This window comes from Pholcus phalangioides, unplaced genomic scaffold, assembly GCF_987345545.1.
Source record: "Pholcus phalangioides strain wild (caught in Gottingen) unplaced genomic scaffold, Ppha-v1.0 ptg000014l_1, whole genome shotgun sequence".
Lineage (NCBI taxonomy): Eukaryota > Metazoa > Arthropoda > Arachnida > Araneae > Pholcidae > Pholcus > Pholcus phalangioides.
The window spans coordinates 17,306,750-17,324,345 of NW_028301607.1; the positions used below are offsets into that span (position 1 = coordinate 17,306,750).

At 36.6% G+C, this 17,596-nt stretch overlaps 2 protein-coding genes across 4 annotated transcripts in view; both read left to right on the plus strand.

The window, feature by feature from the left end:
- Nucleotides 1–17,596, plus strand: part of LOC149078228 (uncharacterized) — a 49,543-nt gene that overhangs the window by 9,682 nt on the left and 22,265 nt on the right. For all 3 annotated transcript variants that reach the window (XM_089241831.1, XM_089241832.1, XM_089241833.1), the window contains one exon: nucleotides 5,143–5,239. In XM_089241831.1, the coding sequence (XP_089097957.1) occupies nucleotides 5,143–5,239 (97 nt within the window). The remainder of the gene's footprint in view (nucleotides 1–5,142; nucleotides 5,240–17,596) is intronic.
- On the plus strand, nucleotides 8–4,662 carry mus301 (mutagen-sensitive 301). Its single transcript, XM_089241830.1, has one exon. It carries the CDS (start codon nucleotides 116–118, stop codon nucleotides 3,038–3,040), a length of 2,925 nt encoding a protein of 974 aa, XP_089097956.1. The 5' UTR covers nucleotides 8–115; the 3' UTR covers nucleotides 3,041–4,662.

The following is a 17,596-nucleotide window of genomic DNA, read 5'->3' on the forward strand; positions in this document are numbered from 1 at the left end:
GATTGAATGAACCATCATAATTATTTTTCGAGATATGTCGTTCTGTGGGTACTTCTCAAAGGAAAGCATATAATGAATTAATATATATATTTTGACACCAAATAATTTTTCCAAAATGATGAACAGAAGTAGGCTTAAAAAGCGAAAAGGAAACAAGTCGACAGATTCTCCAAAAAATAACATGGGTATTCAATATTTTTTTCACTCACCCATATTGGAAACTGCTAGAAACTGCACTATGAACAGCACTGTGACTTCTGGAAATGGTACGAATGAAACAGGAACTAAGGATTTGGATTTTGAAAATGATTCAATCTTTATGAATTCTGAAATATTTCAAATCAGCCAATTTGAAGGTTTAGTAACCCCTCAAAAGGGTATCGCTGCTCACAATGACAAAAGGCAAGGTAATGATGATGATGTTTTGTTTCCCTCCTCATTTATTCCTGATGCATCTGAGTCGAGCACTCCCAAAAGACCTTGTTCAGGTGACATAAAGACAGCTAAGGAAGTTTTTCATAAAATGTCTGATGTTTCACCCATATACCATTCTGTTGATGAAAGCATTTCATCATTTATCAAAAGGAAGTTGAAAAATAATATCTCTTCAAAGTCAGATGGAGGAAGAAGAAGCGAGTCCATCACTTCAGTAATAAAAAATAACAGGCAGAGAGTGATGGAAGAGGCTGAAGCATTTCAGGAGCTCATGTCCCCATCTGATATTGGGCCGTTCTTTGGCCTATCATCTCAAGTGAAAACGCTTTTAAAATGTTTTCGAGGCATTGAGGATCTGTATGAATGGCAAATCGAGTGCCTTTCCCTGCCAGCTGTAAAACAGAAATCTAATTTGATTTATATGCTGCCAACAAGTGGGGGAAAAACATTAGTTGCAGAAATATTGATGTTTAGGGAAATACTGTGTCATTTCAAAGATGCTATTCTAGTTTTACCTTATGTTTCTTTGGTGCAGGAGAAAGTGAGAGGCCTTGCTCCTTTTGCAGTGGAACTTGACTTCATTGTAGAGGAGTTGGCTGGAAACAAAGGGACTATACCTCCCAAGAAAAGGCAACGCAGGCATACTCTTTATGTATGTACTATTGAGAAAGCTTATATGCTTGTGAATTCCCTTATAGAAACTCAGAGAATGGAAGAAATAGGCATCTTGATTGCAGATGAGATTCACATGATCGGTGAAGATGGTGGCAGAGGAGCTATTTTTGAATGCCTCCTGGCTAAAGTACTTTACCTGTTTAGAAATACACAAATCGTTGGCATGAGTGCTACTTTGGGAAACGTTGACGACCTTCTACAGTTTCTTCGTGCTCAACTTTACAGAAATGAATTTCGGCCAGTGAAACTACGCGAACTTGTTAAAGTTCACAATAAATTATTTGAATTTGTTCCCGGGAAGGGTGTTGTTCAAACTCCTGTAGCTACTCTCGATTTTCAGTACACAAAGGAGATGGTAATGAAAGATCCTGATATGGTATGTGGTCTAGTTAAGGAGGTCATTCCCCAAAACTCTTGCCTGATATTTTGCCCCACCAAAAAGCATTGTGAAAATGTTGCGAACATGCTGTTCCATCTTCTTCCTGGCTCCCTGAAAACCCACAAGTTTGAGGAGAAAGTTGCTCTCCTTGATGCACTCATCTCAGAAGGCAGTGGACGTGTATGTAAAATCTTGAAAGATACTATCAAAGTTGGTGTAGCCTACCATCATAGTGGTCTGACAATGGATGAACGAAAACTTATAGAAGAGGCATACATTAGCGGTACGTTATGTTGCTTGGCATGCACTTCAACTCTTGCTGCTGGAGTTAATCTTCCAGCAAAGCGAGTCATCCTCCGTGCTCCTTATGTTGCTCAAGACTTTATCTCATTCAATAGGTACAAGCAAATGGCAGGACGAGCAGGGCGAGCTGGTATTGATAGTTCAGGCGAGAGCATACTCATGATACGACCCGGAGAGGAGAAAAAAGTAGAATCACTTCTCCTTTCTAACTTCAATTCTTGTCAAAGTTCATTATTGGCGGAACCAGAAAGAGTTCAGATGCTTTTGTTGAGTCTCATTGGATTAGAGATTGCAACGACTTTGCAGCAAATTCATGAATTCATGGACCACACACTAGCTGCTGTGCAGTGTAGAAATTCAGGTGGAACACCAAATGTATTATTTTTGGATACCGTAAAGGTTTTGATTGAGTGGGGTCTAATCTATTACACAGATACAGATAAAGGCACATTAAGTATTACCAAGTTTGGAAAAGCAGCATTTAAAGGTGGTGTCGAAGTTTCCAAAGTTAAAGACTTATGCACATATCTCACTAAAGGATTGGATGGTTTGTCGCTCAATTCATATCTTCACTTGCTCTACATTGTAACTCCACTGGATCAGTTTGATGCCATAAAGTTCAACAACGAAATATTTTCTGATGAATATATGTCTCTTAGCCAAGAAGACAAAGTAGTTTCTGAACGTATAGGTGTGACAGAAAGTTTAGTAATGATAATGATGAGTGGCAGATACCTGAGGGGTGAAAGCAAGCAACTGCTGCATCATTTTTATCTTTCAATGATTTTGTATGATTTGTGGAAACAAAACTCCATCTGGTCTGTCTCTCAAAAGTACCAAGTCCATAGAGGTGTTGTGCAAAACTTTTTGACTGCTGCATCTGCATTTGGCTGCACCTTGATTCACTTTTGTCAAGAGCTAGAACAGTTTTGGGCGTTCCAACTTTTGCTACCTGATTTTGTTAAGCGGCTGTCTTATTGTACGACTGCAGAGCTTATACCACTGATGGAGCTGCCAGCAGTCAAGAGAGGACGAGCGAAACAGCTGTATCTTGCTGGATTCAAAACTGTCGGGGATATTGCAAGGGCGGATCCCAGAGATTTGGCATCTCGAATAAATCTCCTATCACGCAAAGTAGCTGCCCAGATTATTTCGGCTGCCAAAATGGTGGTGTTGGAACGGGCTGAAGCTCTACAAGAGGAAGCTGAACTTATGATTCAAAACTTTGATTGCAGTGTCATGATGTGACTTGTTTGTAAATTTCATGTTAATGAATGTTAGTTTTTTGTGTTTGAAAGACAAATACTTTATACTCAAGATGTTATGTTCTAAACTAATTAAGTGAATTAGGAATTCCAGTATATTGATGTGATAAGAGTATTAGTTTAAGTGTGCTTTGTTTCTTTTTATTTTAATTGATAACTGTGTGAAGAACTTGCATTAAAATACCTTGCGCAAAAAAAAGGTGATACACCATACAGAAAAAAATGCTATTTTAACTATTATTGTAACCAAAATTACTGCAAAACTTTATTCACAAAATTAACCACCACAAGCAAATGGGTTCTATAATGTGTCTATTGTGATTGTTGCATTAGATATTTGATGTTTTTCATTGCACATCTACTGTCGCTGCGACTGCTTTTTTTAAACATAATAAAGCAGAAACATGTACAGACACAAACATATAGACTAAAACATATGCATTTTGTGACTTCGAGAAACTTTAAGTTTTTTCCAGTTGATCTCTTTACATGGTCAAAATTTTGAGTATGATACAAGCAATAGCTTAAATAAACACAAGGCACTTCATATTGCATATTTGTTCATGTATTTATGATTTCCGTATCCTTTCAATAAACATCATACTTTAGGGTCCCTCATAGTTAGAGTTGGTAAAGAGGGTGAAACCTACCTTCCTTCCCAATTTAAGTGTGTGTTACCTCTTAAGTTTCCCTTGTTAGGTCTGAGATACTTGTTGGAACTCAAAAGCTCTTATCAATTATCCAAGTGGAGTTTCATCCCGATATGATCCAACATGTCAGCGGTAGTGGAGTAGAGGAGTATTTTGATTTCACTTGTTTGTGAAATCAAAAACCTTTCCTTTCTATGTGGTTCTAGGGGGTATGACAAGTAAAACCTGATGTTTAAAGCATCAAGATACAGCGCCAGTTTGTGTTGTCAAAGAAGGGCCTCCTAATCAAAACCTAAGATGACAAGCCACACCACACAAACCACCACCGCCACAGTGAATCTGCAAATTTTTCCAAATTAAATGAGGATTTTTTTAAGACCCATTTCGGTGGTTCACAGCATTTAGTTTGATGGTTACTATTCATAGTTTATTCCAAAGATAATGATAAATAAGAGCCATTATTATATATAATTTTTGGCTCTCCTCCCCTCTTTATATTAAATAGAATGCAATTCAAATGTTTTTGTTTTTCTTGGATTGAATCGGCACGATGGCAGTGCTGTACTTTTTATTTATCTTTATGAATTCTTTGAGGATCTGAATCCAAATTAAAGAACTGCAATAACTTGTAATGTCTTTGTTTAAAGTGGACTTGTCATGACAATTTGATAATCGAGAGCTTTCTTAAAATTTTCATGCTTTATATCAGTGTTAAGGTCATACATAAAGTTGTCAGTGACACATTATATTTGTTTCACTTTCATATTAATCAAATTTAATTTTTGGTCTTGTTTCGTAAAACAAATAAAAAAATGTTTTTTTGTCTTTCATGATTGCAAATTATGTTCATTTTTGTCATGAAGAATGTACACACGTCTCATATCTCCAGGGATGCTCAATGTCTGTTAGAAGAATGAATAACGAATCAATAAAATGATTATTTTTGAATACTTTATCACTTTGCACAGTAATTCAACTTTGAAAAATAATGGAAATGAGCGTAGTTTCTGTGTTACTTTGTTCTCTCTCTCTAATGATGCAAATCATTCTAAAATTGTTAATTCAATTATAATGTTATGAAACGTAGAATATATTTTTTTATTCACTTCATTAAAATTTGTTTTAATGAAAAAATTACATGATTTTGTCACACAAATTGGAAAGATATGCAAAATACATTTATCATGATAACTGAAAACAAAATTTGAAACAAAATAAAAATGCTTTTAAAAAATAATACTCGACAAAATATTCATAATAATGAATTTTTCACTTTTACCATTAAATATAGTAACAAAATAAAAAGTTTTAGAATATTAACATTCTCTTTAATTGCGTTATTTTCTTTTTTTTAAATATTAAGATAACTGCTATTGTAGTTTATCAGATAAACTATATACTTCTTTTTTTTCGATCTGGTCATTCATTGATTTAGTTTCTTGATGGTGAATATGAGAGGCTGATGACGATGTTGAGCCCAGATAATGAAGAACAACTTGACATCTTTGATAAGAGATCAGGGGCTTTTTGGGGTGAGCGTTTCTCTCTCTCTCTCTCATCGAGTCTACCTCTCCTGCATGTTGTTACTTCTCATTGAAAATCTATTTTAGATACTAGGCAAGATGGATGCTTTGTCCAAGATTCGTTCACCCATTTCTTTTTGATAGATTTTCAAGAATTAAAGTTTGAAAAAAGTTTAATATATGTATTTAATCCATAAAATGGAGGGGGAAGGGGGTGAAACTGAGTAATTACATTGATGTAACCAATCTTGAGGTACATTCAGGCATTGAATGATTTCTCTAATGAAAGGTTTGCCATATTGATACCATGTTGTAGACATATTAAATGTTATTTATATCTTAAGATAACTTATACTTGTTTGTGAAAGCGTGTTTTTTTACCTGTTAACACTAGAAAGACCACAGCAGTCATTTTGACTGTACTGGAAAAGGAAGGTGAACTGCTTCAGTCATCCACTCTTATACAGTGAAACCTGTATAAAACGAAAGGTCAAGATACTGAAATTATTTTCTGTTTCAGACAGGTTTCCGTTTTTATGCATATAAAAATATATGCAGTGATTTATTTTTGATCGTTTACGAAATTTGTTTTGAGAACATCACCCTAACTTCTATAACCCAAACGAGTGTTAAACAGAGATGTATATATATTATTATTTTGATGTTTTTCCCATGTTTGATGTATCAAATAACTATAAATTTGAAATTTCATATTTAAAATGCGCTAATAGTTAAACTTCAATGTAAAACGTTACCTTGAACAGCAGTAGAACAAACACTTTTGTCAAAAATGACACATTTTTAATACAGTGAAATGCACACACACCCCCACTGCCCTCTCCTCGATATAACTATATTCTGCGGACCAAGAAAAAATATTGTTATGTCGAGAGGCAAAATTATCCTTACGTGCGATCAAATTTATGCTGTTGTCATCTTTCTACGTAGGCATTGTTAATACCATCAGAAAATGTGCTTTTATGCATTTATTCGCCGCAAAAAATTGTAATTGATTTACAAGATGCATTGCCCCTGTAAAGTTTACCGCATTACACTTTCGTGTCTTACACAGAAAGTAGCAATACCAATAACTAACTTTAGTTTTCAGTGATTTTTAGTGCAAAATATGATGTTATCACAAGAAGGAAAACAGGTGACGAAGTTAAAATTAAATTTAAAATGATTTTGATCAAAATATTAAAAAAATATCGTTTTTTTAATACATAGCAGTTTGAAAAAATCTCCTAAAATATTGTTATAGAGGGATTTACCATAGTAAAGGATATCGTTGTATCGAGGTTTCACTGTATTTAAAAATTGAGAAATTGCATACCTTTTTTAAAAAAAAAAAGGGACAATGAGATTAATAACCAATAGTGTTTGTCAAACAGAGATCCTACACATCTGTAACACTTTTAAAGTTTCTTTTTTTACCTCTCTACGAACTCCATTTTTGTGTTCAAATTCAATACGCTTTTTCTTGTGTGTGTGTTGGTGGCCATCTCTACACTGAATGAAAATTTCTTCAGTATCCAAAACACGGTATCGTACAATAATTCAGTCTCCCTCACGTATTACTCCCGAAATTATCAAACTTTTTCCAAGAAATCTGAGTGCTTTGTAATAAAAGTCACCATTTCCATCATAAATGAAATGCTAAACAAGCTTTTACTTAATTTTGAATAGTAAATCGGCTTCAGCACGACCACAGAACCAATTCAGATAGATAATAAGCATTCATAATTTTTCCAAAAAGTGAAAAGTTCGTCTAAAAAAAAAGGGGATCAGAACAACTTAACTTTTCTCCCATCAAAAGGACAACAACTTGCACTTGGCCAAAAATTCTTTCCGTTTTAGCAGGTTTTGTACCCATACATAGACTAAATATGCCTTCCGTTTCCGCGTTAGACAGTTTCCGTCTTAAAGAGGTTTCCTATTATTGAAAATGCATTAATTATTCACAAGACTATAATATAATGTTTCGTTTAATACAAATTTCCGTCTTAGACAGGTTTCACTGTATATTACACGGATGGATCTAAGTCGGAGAAACGGACTGGAGCTACTTATGTGAAGACTGAAGGTAAGCAAGGAATAGCTCTATGGTTGGTCAAGCTGAAGGATGGTAACTCCGTGTTTCAGGCAGAGCTTTTTGCCAGCTACAACGCAGTCTTGGATGCTTCTTTACATCAAGAAACTGCCTTAATTAGATCTGATAGTCGCTCTAGCATACAGGTGGTTTCTAATCTTCAGTCAAGCCATGAAATGGCCAGGAGAATAAGAAAACTCTGCAATCATACCAGAACAGCCTTTCATGGGTGAAAGCACATAGGCCAATGGGACAATGAATTTGCGGATACCACGGCGAAGGAAGCTACCGAAGGTGGAATCATTAGAGATGATCTGCTGCTTCCCGCATCACATGCCGAAGCAATCCTTTGTAAGGATCTAATGATTAAATGGCAGCTGAGGTGGGATGACAACACTAATGCCTCGGAACCATAAATGGTCACGTGAGATGATAATGTTCGTAACGGGTCATGGTCCGTTTCCTGCTGACTTTCATAGGTTCAAATCAATCCCCAGTTATGAATGTGCATGTTCGGCCATAGGCACGCCTCTTCACTACGCAACTTTATGCGCCAAGACAACAGTCTTCTACTTCAAAGAGCCAGCACAATATCTGCGAATACCTTGGCTTGAGTGCATCCGGAAGTGGGAGAATTCAAAAAGTAAAATACGTAGACTGGTTCGCTTTCTGGAGTAGCACCCTGAGGATATCAGAGCTACAGAACCAGATACATAGCGGAGATAGACTTGGAAGTCTGGGGGTGGCGGCACGATGATGATGATGTCAATTTATATACACATACATTAGATCAGTCGACTCCACCTTTGACGCTGGGAGGAGCGATGCCCCCCTTATGACCGCCCTCCGTATCTGCATGCATATATTCCCTGCCATGTATTGTTCAATCTCAATAAATGGTTAGATTCCCCGGAGGTACCCGAGTCCTCAGGGAAAATGTGCTTATATCACCGAGTGTGACAGAGCTTGGGTGTCTCTCGGTTCCTATCACTATCACCTGATCTGGGATTATACGCCATTATTTTCGACAAGCGCATGGAAATGAAATTTCTGCCGTTTTCTATGAAAGAACCGTCGATGTGATTTTTTAAAAAATTTCATTAATTTTTTTTTCGTTCACGAGGGAATATTAACCGATCCGCAGATCTTGTCCTTCGCATAATATTCGAGACTTTCAATATCTTCTCCCCTGAAAAATATGCAAAAAATTTTAATTAAAACAATTTAATTGTACGCTCGGAAAAAGACAGACATGTTTGAGTGCATTGGTACTACAGTATATCATATCGGGGACATAACCTTGATGCTACTTTTTTCTTTAAAAACCAACCATAAATCAAATGATGCTTTAAATCAAATACGTGCTTTTGAGATTCGTTGTGACTGATTAGATCAAGTTAATTAATTCAATTGCCACGAGCATAAGAGTCCGATTCTCTCGTTTCATTCTTCACAGTTTGAATATCGTGTAACAACTGAAAAACATCTGTTACTAGCTGGAATCAGATTTTTCAGTCCAAAAAGTCTTATGCCGAGAATTTGCCGTTTCTTTCCTTTGCTCTTCCTTTTTTTTTATCGATTCATCGTAATAATAATAATAATAATCACCATAATCATAATTTTCTATTGTTATTGCGTCTCATATTCACGAACTCCTCGTTCCTTCTCTCGCGTTTGATTGCGTTGATTAATGAGTCTCGGAAGCAATCATCTGTACGTAATGTGCTACGGATTTGGATGGGGGGAAGGATGGCGAGATGATCACACATATATATATATATATATAGAGAGAGAGAAACGACGAGATATTTCTTTTCTTACGAAAATAAAGATTCTTTCTCTGCCGGCTATTCTTTTCCTTTATTTTTATTCGCCTTCTCGCTCGTGGCTTAATACATATGCTGGCTCGCGCGTGCCTCTTAAATCTTTCCTTTAACTGGGCCAAAGATTTTGCAGCTGCTCCCCGAAAAAGCAGAAATTATAAGGCAAAACACTTTGGAAAATCTCTCTCCTGAAATATATATATAAGTGGTCCTCCCTATCCATTTTTCTTGCTAGAGAGAGTTAGTTCACCAACGCCCCTCGCGTCTCGTCGAAACTTGCTCAATTCAGAGCACACATAATTTCTTCAGCGATGTCGGTACTCATGAATATTTCATACGCATGATTCCACGCGAGTATGTGTGTTTCCTTGCCGTTATTTGAAGTCACCGGGACGCAATTTCGAACTCTGGACATGTGATACGCCTTGAAAAAATTCATCGGAAATGCGATAACGTTGATATCCATATAAATGTGTATATATTTTTTTTATAATGGAAACTCATATTTGATTTAATATACGATAATGATTATAAAAAATCGTCGTTATAAATCATTTTTCGTTGGATCGTGATTGATGAAGAAAAGATAGAGAATTCGAGAACATTATGCGTTATCGCTCAATGCGACGAGCACATGAAAATAAAGGATGAAATTCACAGTTGAACTGTTTTAACGATATCTGAGGGACCGGATTTCCTTAAAACAGTGTCGTTATAACCGAGGTATCGTAAGAACATTATAGGCTCATTGTTAAGGAGATACAGTAAAAGTCCGTTATAACGCCAGTTCACAATAACGAGGAAAATTGTTGTAACGTACTCATCTTTATAGCGAATATCCATTTTTTGCTCTGGCAGGCTGTAAAATTGTAAAAAATTGCTAATTGCTGCTTTATAAGAATTGAAACGCCTTTTAGATGATTTCATTTTAATATTAACGAATGAACCGGACTCTAGTCATATGAAATTGGTTTTTGGTCTCGCAACTGCTGAATCTCTGAGACATTTTCGCAGAGAATTTCGTATCATCAAAGCTGTTTGATCGACCCGATGAATAATTAAAATGATCAATTGTACAGTGTAACATATATGTTTTTTGCATTTATGCATTGTTTTTATGTTTTTTGCTCCGTTTTTGTGTTTTTGTATTTATTCATTGTTTTTTTTTTTCATTTTTTGTGCTGTAATATTTTGTGCGTATGAGTACATTTGATTGTAGGCAATGTACATCGTATCTCTAATAATAAAGTTTTCTCCGACACGATCGCGCCCTTTCACAAGGGCAATGGCTAATATTGGCTAAAGCCGGTAGAGCCAGGGCCGTGTTCGGTTTGAAAGAAAGGAGGAAATAAATGCCGAATAAAAATGCCATGTGTATGGTAGGGAAGTTCAAAAATAGGAGGGGGAGGGGGGTTAAAATTTTTTTACTTTTCTGTGTCCATTCTTTGTTAGAAGTGCCTCAGAAATTTTGTGTGCATGTGCTATGGTTTTATAATTTTTGTGATTGTGTTTTTAATTGGGTTGCTGTATTTTTGAAAAATATGACATCCATATTTTTTATGGGCATCTTTTTCTCAGCCACCTCGTTAGGCAGTTTGCCTGTTGTGGCTTGTATTTGTATTTGGGATCAACTTTTTTAATTCTTAAACATTATATTATGAGAAGAAAAAACTCTCTGGCATTTTGAGAATTTTTTTTGACGTTATAGCGAATGCTTCTTAATTTTTAACTCGCTATAACCTAATAGTTTTGTATCTTTAAAATAAGTTGCTGGACAATCACTTCGTTGTAAGCCGTAATCGTTATATTGGACATTTACTGTATTAAATGTAGATGGTGAATCTCTTGGAAAAACATTACCGTCACGAACACCAAATGTGTTGGAAAATGTGTCTTTATATTCGAGATTCATTAACTTAAAGCGTGGCTCATCAAATTATTCCCCATGGAAATCGGTTGGGTTCGTTGACATTATATCCGAGTTGTTGTGATGATCGTTATAACCGAGTTTGATAGTGGGTTCTTGTTTCTGTAAAATGTATAGTTTTGAAACAGTGTATTTTATATTGGAAATCTCTCGCTATTTTTTTTTCTGTGAGAAATAACACCAGTGTGCGGTCCACAAAATCCTCTTAAGGTAAATCTAGAGGCCAGATTAGCCCAGCTAATTATAGCGGGACGTGAAATTACCGCGAATACTTCATTCAAAAGTCGATCGAAAATCGAGTCTTTGTTCCTTTCTAGACTTTTCTAAAAACGCTTTTAAATTTGTTTGTCTTTTTTATAAAACTTGAAAGTCTTCTTCTACACGTTTTCGAAAAATCCGTTGCGAGAAGCAAATGATAATAAGAAAATAGTCTTTTTTTCCCTTTTTGCAAAAACTTGAAATAAACTTTGAGATTTTTTTTATACGTATATACCAGAGAAATGTTCGGTGTTCTCGTTTGTTTCTTATCGCGTTTGGGAATCTAATTAAACTGCCGGATGTGTATTACCATTATGATTTTATTTCTTTTTTTGATGGAAAAAGAATTTGTTTATTTTCCCGTGATATTTCTTATGGAATATTATGACGGGAGGAAATTTACCTAACAGCTATATCGCCTGGTGTTTCATAGGATGTCTTGGCTCCAATTCCGGCGGACATCATCATTGATCGGTAGGGCTATGATTTTCATGCCCTAAAAAATGCTGTATAAAAAAAATGATTAAAAACTAAATATGCCCTATAAAACTAAAAATATGTCCATATATATATGTCCTAAAATTTTTTCATTCCTATCTCAGATAACATTAGTTTTATCAAAATATTATGGTGAGAAGTGTTGATGCAATCAGTCTAAACTATTTTGAACCATTACTTCTAGTAGAACAAAAATTCTTCGTTTTACTAACCACGAGTATCAGAGAATCAATAACATAGCTTTCAATTTTTTTTTTTTTTTGCAGTTAATGTACCAAACACAAACACAGAAATTTTTTAATGCAAAAACAGAAAAAGAAAAATATTTTTTCTCATCCTCTAGTCATTGAAGGCCTAATTTATATTTTCCGGAATTGATGTGTTGCAGCACAGTGGATTTCCTTTCTGCAGCAACTTTAGTTCCGCACAGTTTGCAAAACAATATTGTTTCATCTGTACAGAACACTTTCTCACAATATTCAGAAACTAATTTCCTCAGTTTCTTTGCTTCACTTTGAAAGCATGTTGAAAATTCGATTTTACAATAATACACGAATCATTCACTATCAATACGAAAATTATTTACAGTTACTGTAAGGGTAATTTCCAAAGAATTTCAAACTATTGAGGCCCTATGTGTGGACCTGCTCGAACTTGATCAGATGCAGTGATGGTATTCTCATCGAGCCGAAATTTCCCGTTTAGTAAGTTCCCCCCACAAATTCAAAATAAATTGCTGCCGTCTATAGGTAAAAATATGTAGCCAAGTATTTAGCTTTAGAAAAGCGTTGCACAAAACTAGAAAAATAATTATTTTTATTTGATAAAACTCTAAAAATTTTCCCCATGGACCAACTTTTCCCACGAGTTACCATCACCAATTCAGATAATTAATCTATTTACAGCCATACATCAGTGTCTGATGTATGGCGCTACTATTTTTATGTGCTAAAAATTCATTGTCATTGCTGATTCGTTGAAAAACCTGAATTTAATGACTTTTTATCAGTCGACCTGTCATTTTTAGTGCTTAAAAATCCTACCCCTAAATGATGCATGCTAAACATTTACTACGCTTGTGCATAATTTTCACAAAGGTGGTTAAGATTATCAGTTGGTGCTCATGTAACTCAAGAGTATTGATCTTCCCAAGCTTTTTTATTTTTTAATATTATATTTGAGCTGCCGGATGATGGCTAGCCTTTTCCTGCTAATTTCGACTGTGATTGGCCAAAGAATGTAAATGCGTGTGAGTAAAAATATAGTAGACACTCAAACTGATACAGAGATATAAGTTTCGCAATGAAATTTTTGTTTTCCAGGAAAGAAAATTAATTTCGAAATCTGAAAATGAGGACAAAAGAGTAAATATTTTTAAAATGTATGAAGACGCTTGAAATGACATAAAAATGAGGATGTCTTATAACTCCTACGAGAACGCACCAACACATTTTGTGGACGGCATGCTGCTCGATCCTGATTTTTCCTGCATTTTTTGGTATATGGCAGAGCTTTGATATTCCGGAATGGGATACATCGCGTCCTCCACCACGTCCCACGTTATTGAATTAATAAAAACCATTTTTATGGATCCTGTTTTATTACGATTAGGCTTTGATGCTTTGTTATCGTACTCAAGCCGCGTTTAGTCTTCTGTGCTTGAGGTACCATGAATGTCATTACAGACGACTTTGGCTGTGCATTTATGTGCTTCAAAAGTATTGATAAAGTATATTTTTGGAAAAACCGGCCACAAAATTGTATGCTATATGCTTGATGGTTCCTTTACATCCGGTGCTTATTTTGTACGCTGTGAATGATCTTGAGAACATCCTTTCTAGTTTTCAATTCCTTGATGAAATGCTTGTAAGATGAGAAGACGTATGGGTGTACGTGTAGAAGCTAGAAAGAGCAGACCAATAAAACGGATCTTGCGCATGATGGTCAGGGAAAAGGCTTGCTATTTAGGCATTCCTGAGTAATGGAATTCGTCGTCGACTTGACAAAGCTCTGACGCGAAACAGCAGCCAGCGAAATAAAATGAGTTCCCGCACTCTCGCCTCTCCACTCACTCGCACAGCTTTTGACGACTGAAGGAACGGAGTTTTGGCATCACTGAAATGTAGAGGAGATAAGGGAGTGGGGTTGAGAGTGGTGTTTGAACCGATGCCGGACGGACGAATGGATGGATGGATCGAGTAGCTAGCTCCCTCCACCGTTTACATCCGAACTGCCGGGACTTAATTGCTCTGTTTGACAGCCTTTTGTATGTAATGTTCCTTCGCTAGCTGCCTTCCTCCAACGTATAATACTTGTCAGAAATTGCCAAACGAAGTGAGGGCGAGATACAGTTTTACCAGTCGAGGTCAAACTCGATTAGTTCTTATCTGCGCCAAAGTCATTTTTCCGAAAACTGCTTAGCTGCTAGTTGGTGCGTTTCGTGCGCGGCTTTGACTGTAGAACGTGTGTAGCTAGTTTCCTCATTAAATATTATATAGTGTTATATGCGTGTTCGCGGTTCGTGCACGAATTAATTCTCTCTCGCGAGAGTTTACTTGTGGGAGTCCGACGTTTAATCTTCGACTAAATAGTTTATACCGACTCGTCGTAACTTTGCCCTCAGCCGAATGATGCTGGCGTTCCGCGTTACTGGCAAATCCGCGCGATTTCGAATTATAAATTCATTTTTCTCGCGGATAAAAATCTTTTCAAATGCGAATTTACTACAGAACTTCTCGAAGAGTTCCTCCTCAGATTTATGGGGGGGGGTGGGGTGAAACATCCACGTAAATTGGTATAAGTAGCTTACATTTTCATTTATTATCAGCGGGGGAAAATTCTATACGGCATACATGCTCAACCTATGGCTCGCAGACTAAATGTGGTGATCCTCGGAGTTATTTGACGCGGATCGCGACCTCAAACTCAAGTTTTGTTAAAATGAACTAAGTGGTACATTTTCAGATTGCCAAGTGGCACGGGATACATTCCCTCAAATGACCCGCGGCATATCTGTACATAATTTGAGTGGACACGCTGTACAGTTAGTTTTAGATCTCTTAAGTGACCCGTGGCACATTTGCAGATCACTTAAGTAGCCTGTGACGCAGTTCCAGATCACTTGAGTCATTCGTGACACAATTCTAGATCATTCAAGCTGTTCGCGGCACATTTCCACATCACTTAAATGGGGGTATGTCACATTCCCAGATCAGTTAAGTGACCCGCGGCGCTGTTCGAGATCTCTGAATTAAGTAGCCCGTGCTACGTTTTTGAATCAATGAAGTGGCCCGCAATCTCCTAAAGGCTGAACGTCCTTGCGGTACAGTATCTCGAAGCTGCCTATTTTTATCGCGGCTCTCGAAAATCTCGTATATTCATAATTTTCATCTCGTCTCTCTAGTACACGTTTCCCATTTCCGAGACTTTCCTGTGTAAAGTCCCTATAGACAAAGTTGTCTACTAAAAATGAGTTTTGAATTCCAAACTGGAAGAGAACTTCGAGACACTCTCAAAAATAGAGTTCTTCTCTCCCATGATATTCTGAAGAATGATCCATATTCCCTGGCTGAGAACAAACTTCAAGCACATCAACAGGTTTTCGACGACTTTTTATCCGTTATTTTACCCTTCCTTTCATTCGATAGCTTATTTTAATATCGCGTATAGACCTTTATCTGAAGAGCCGCAATCTCGGTATTTGATTTATACATTCAAGGAACTGCGAGAAATCGGATCGGTGAGCAGCATATATCGTTTAGTTTCCAGCTTTAACGAGTATGAACATGTTCACATGATTCCGAGAGCTCTGAAATACGACTGAAATGCAAAGATTCTTTATTTTTTAAAATCGGAATAGTCGGAATCTGTCAAGAGTTGCTCGGCAAATTCCCATGCAATTCAAATTTCCAGAGACTTGTCGCTTCGCATGCCACGAAATGTCTAAAAAGAAAAGAAAAAAAGCATTAAGAGAATATGAAGCGATTCATTCTCTGTGTTGAAGTTTTTATCAGATCGTTTTCTGAATCTAAAGTTTTTCTTTCATTTGAATTTTCTACGTAGAAGTTCCTTTCTTGCGAATTCCTCGATCATACACAATTCCTAGTTGTTGCTCGACGTGTCACGGCGTAACGTGATGGTTTTAACACCGAAGAACCATTTTATAAGAGAAATATAACATTAAGACCCAAGCGTCGAGCTCTCTATATACTCGAGTTTTCCCTTTCCACGATGACACGCCGGAGATATATGCACATAGAAATGGTCGAAGGATATATCATGAATACTGTATTTTTACGAAGTACTCGGCGTGTGATGTCGAATATATTTTTGTGCTAAGGAAACGAATCCCTATCGGCCAATCTTTTTCCTAGTAGGGTTTTTTTTCCTTGAAATTGACGAATCTTCGTATTTAAATAGTTGAATGATATCTGTTTTAAAGACTCTTTTCAATCATTAGTGTGGTATTATAATGTGGGATGGGGTAAAAAAGTTATCGTGATGAGAGAGAGATTAAGTGTGGCTATATTGCAAAATTTTCATTTAATGATTAAAAAATCGACATTTCACATTGATCGATACTTCACCTTCTCAGTAGCATTTACATGATATCTCGCCTCCTTAACCCTTAGGTTGCAAGAGTAGTGTTTTTCAAAACGACAGTGTAGAAAAATTTCCTTTTTTTTCACTTATCTTTTTGTAAAAGATAGATTATTTCAGTCTCGTGACTTTCCGTTTCGTACACGTTTCACTATATAATACAATCGAAAAAAAGTTAATACAAAGAATCTGAATCCGAACGCACAATTACCGACAAATAGTGATTACTTGTAAGCAGGCACTCTAGCACTGCTCAACATTATGCACCCATCTTATATAGTACTACAAGCAAATCTGTTAGAAAATAGAAATGATATAAAAAAAAAATATATATATATATATATACAGGGTGATTATAAAAAAACTATCCCGACATATGGGCCCCTAACTATCATATTATCCGTCATCGTGTCTAAAAAAAAAGAAAACACGGAAAAAACAGTCTCCAGGTTTCAAGGTCCATAAAGATTGGATCACTGCTATGGTCTGTGCAAATGCCATAGATTACCCATGCTTGTAATTGGTAAATTAAAAAAACCCCTTGTTTTCAAAAACCTAAATATGAACTATTATGCCCAAAAAAGTGCTTAGATCGACCAAACAATTTTTTCAGAATGGTTCCACAGCGTTTTTGTGCCTTAAGTTAGAGCTCACATGGCCGAAAAGCAGTTGCCGCAGGAAGCACTGCTGTTAATGGAGAATGACACTACCCTCTTGTGAACTCAAAAGTGATGGTGGCAAAATAACATGCCTTTTTCTCCCAGCGAATGCAACTCCACTTATCCAGCCTTTGTATCCATACAATATTCCGCTCAACAAATACGCACCTTTTCCCAACTTGAAGATCCTATCTCATCCTCCAAAGAATCTGGTATTTACTTCATACAAGGATGACGTCACTCTCCGCTACCATACGAAGGTTTTTTTTTAACAACTGGATGTTGCGAAGATATATTTTGGAAAGAGAGAAAATTCAACTGTCCCTGCGGGGAATCGAACCCACGTCCTTTCACCTTCCGGGTGAACGCCCTAGACCACTAGACTACAGAGGCACAGAATCTCTCAGTCTTTCCTTGGAGCTCGTGTACACTGAAAGGGACCGTACATGGACGGCCAGACCAGACTCAGGCCAAGCTCACAACTGCTGATGTTGCCACCAGATGGCGACTTAT

Bases quoted from the DNA above. Each gene is read 5' to 3' on its own strand.
- mus301 (XM_089241830.1), top strand. From the start codon at position 116: ATGATGAACAGAAGTAGGCTTAAAAAGCGAAAAGGAAACAAGTCGACA.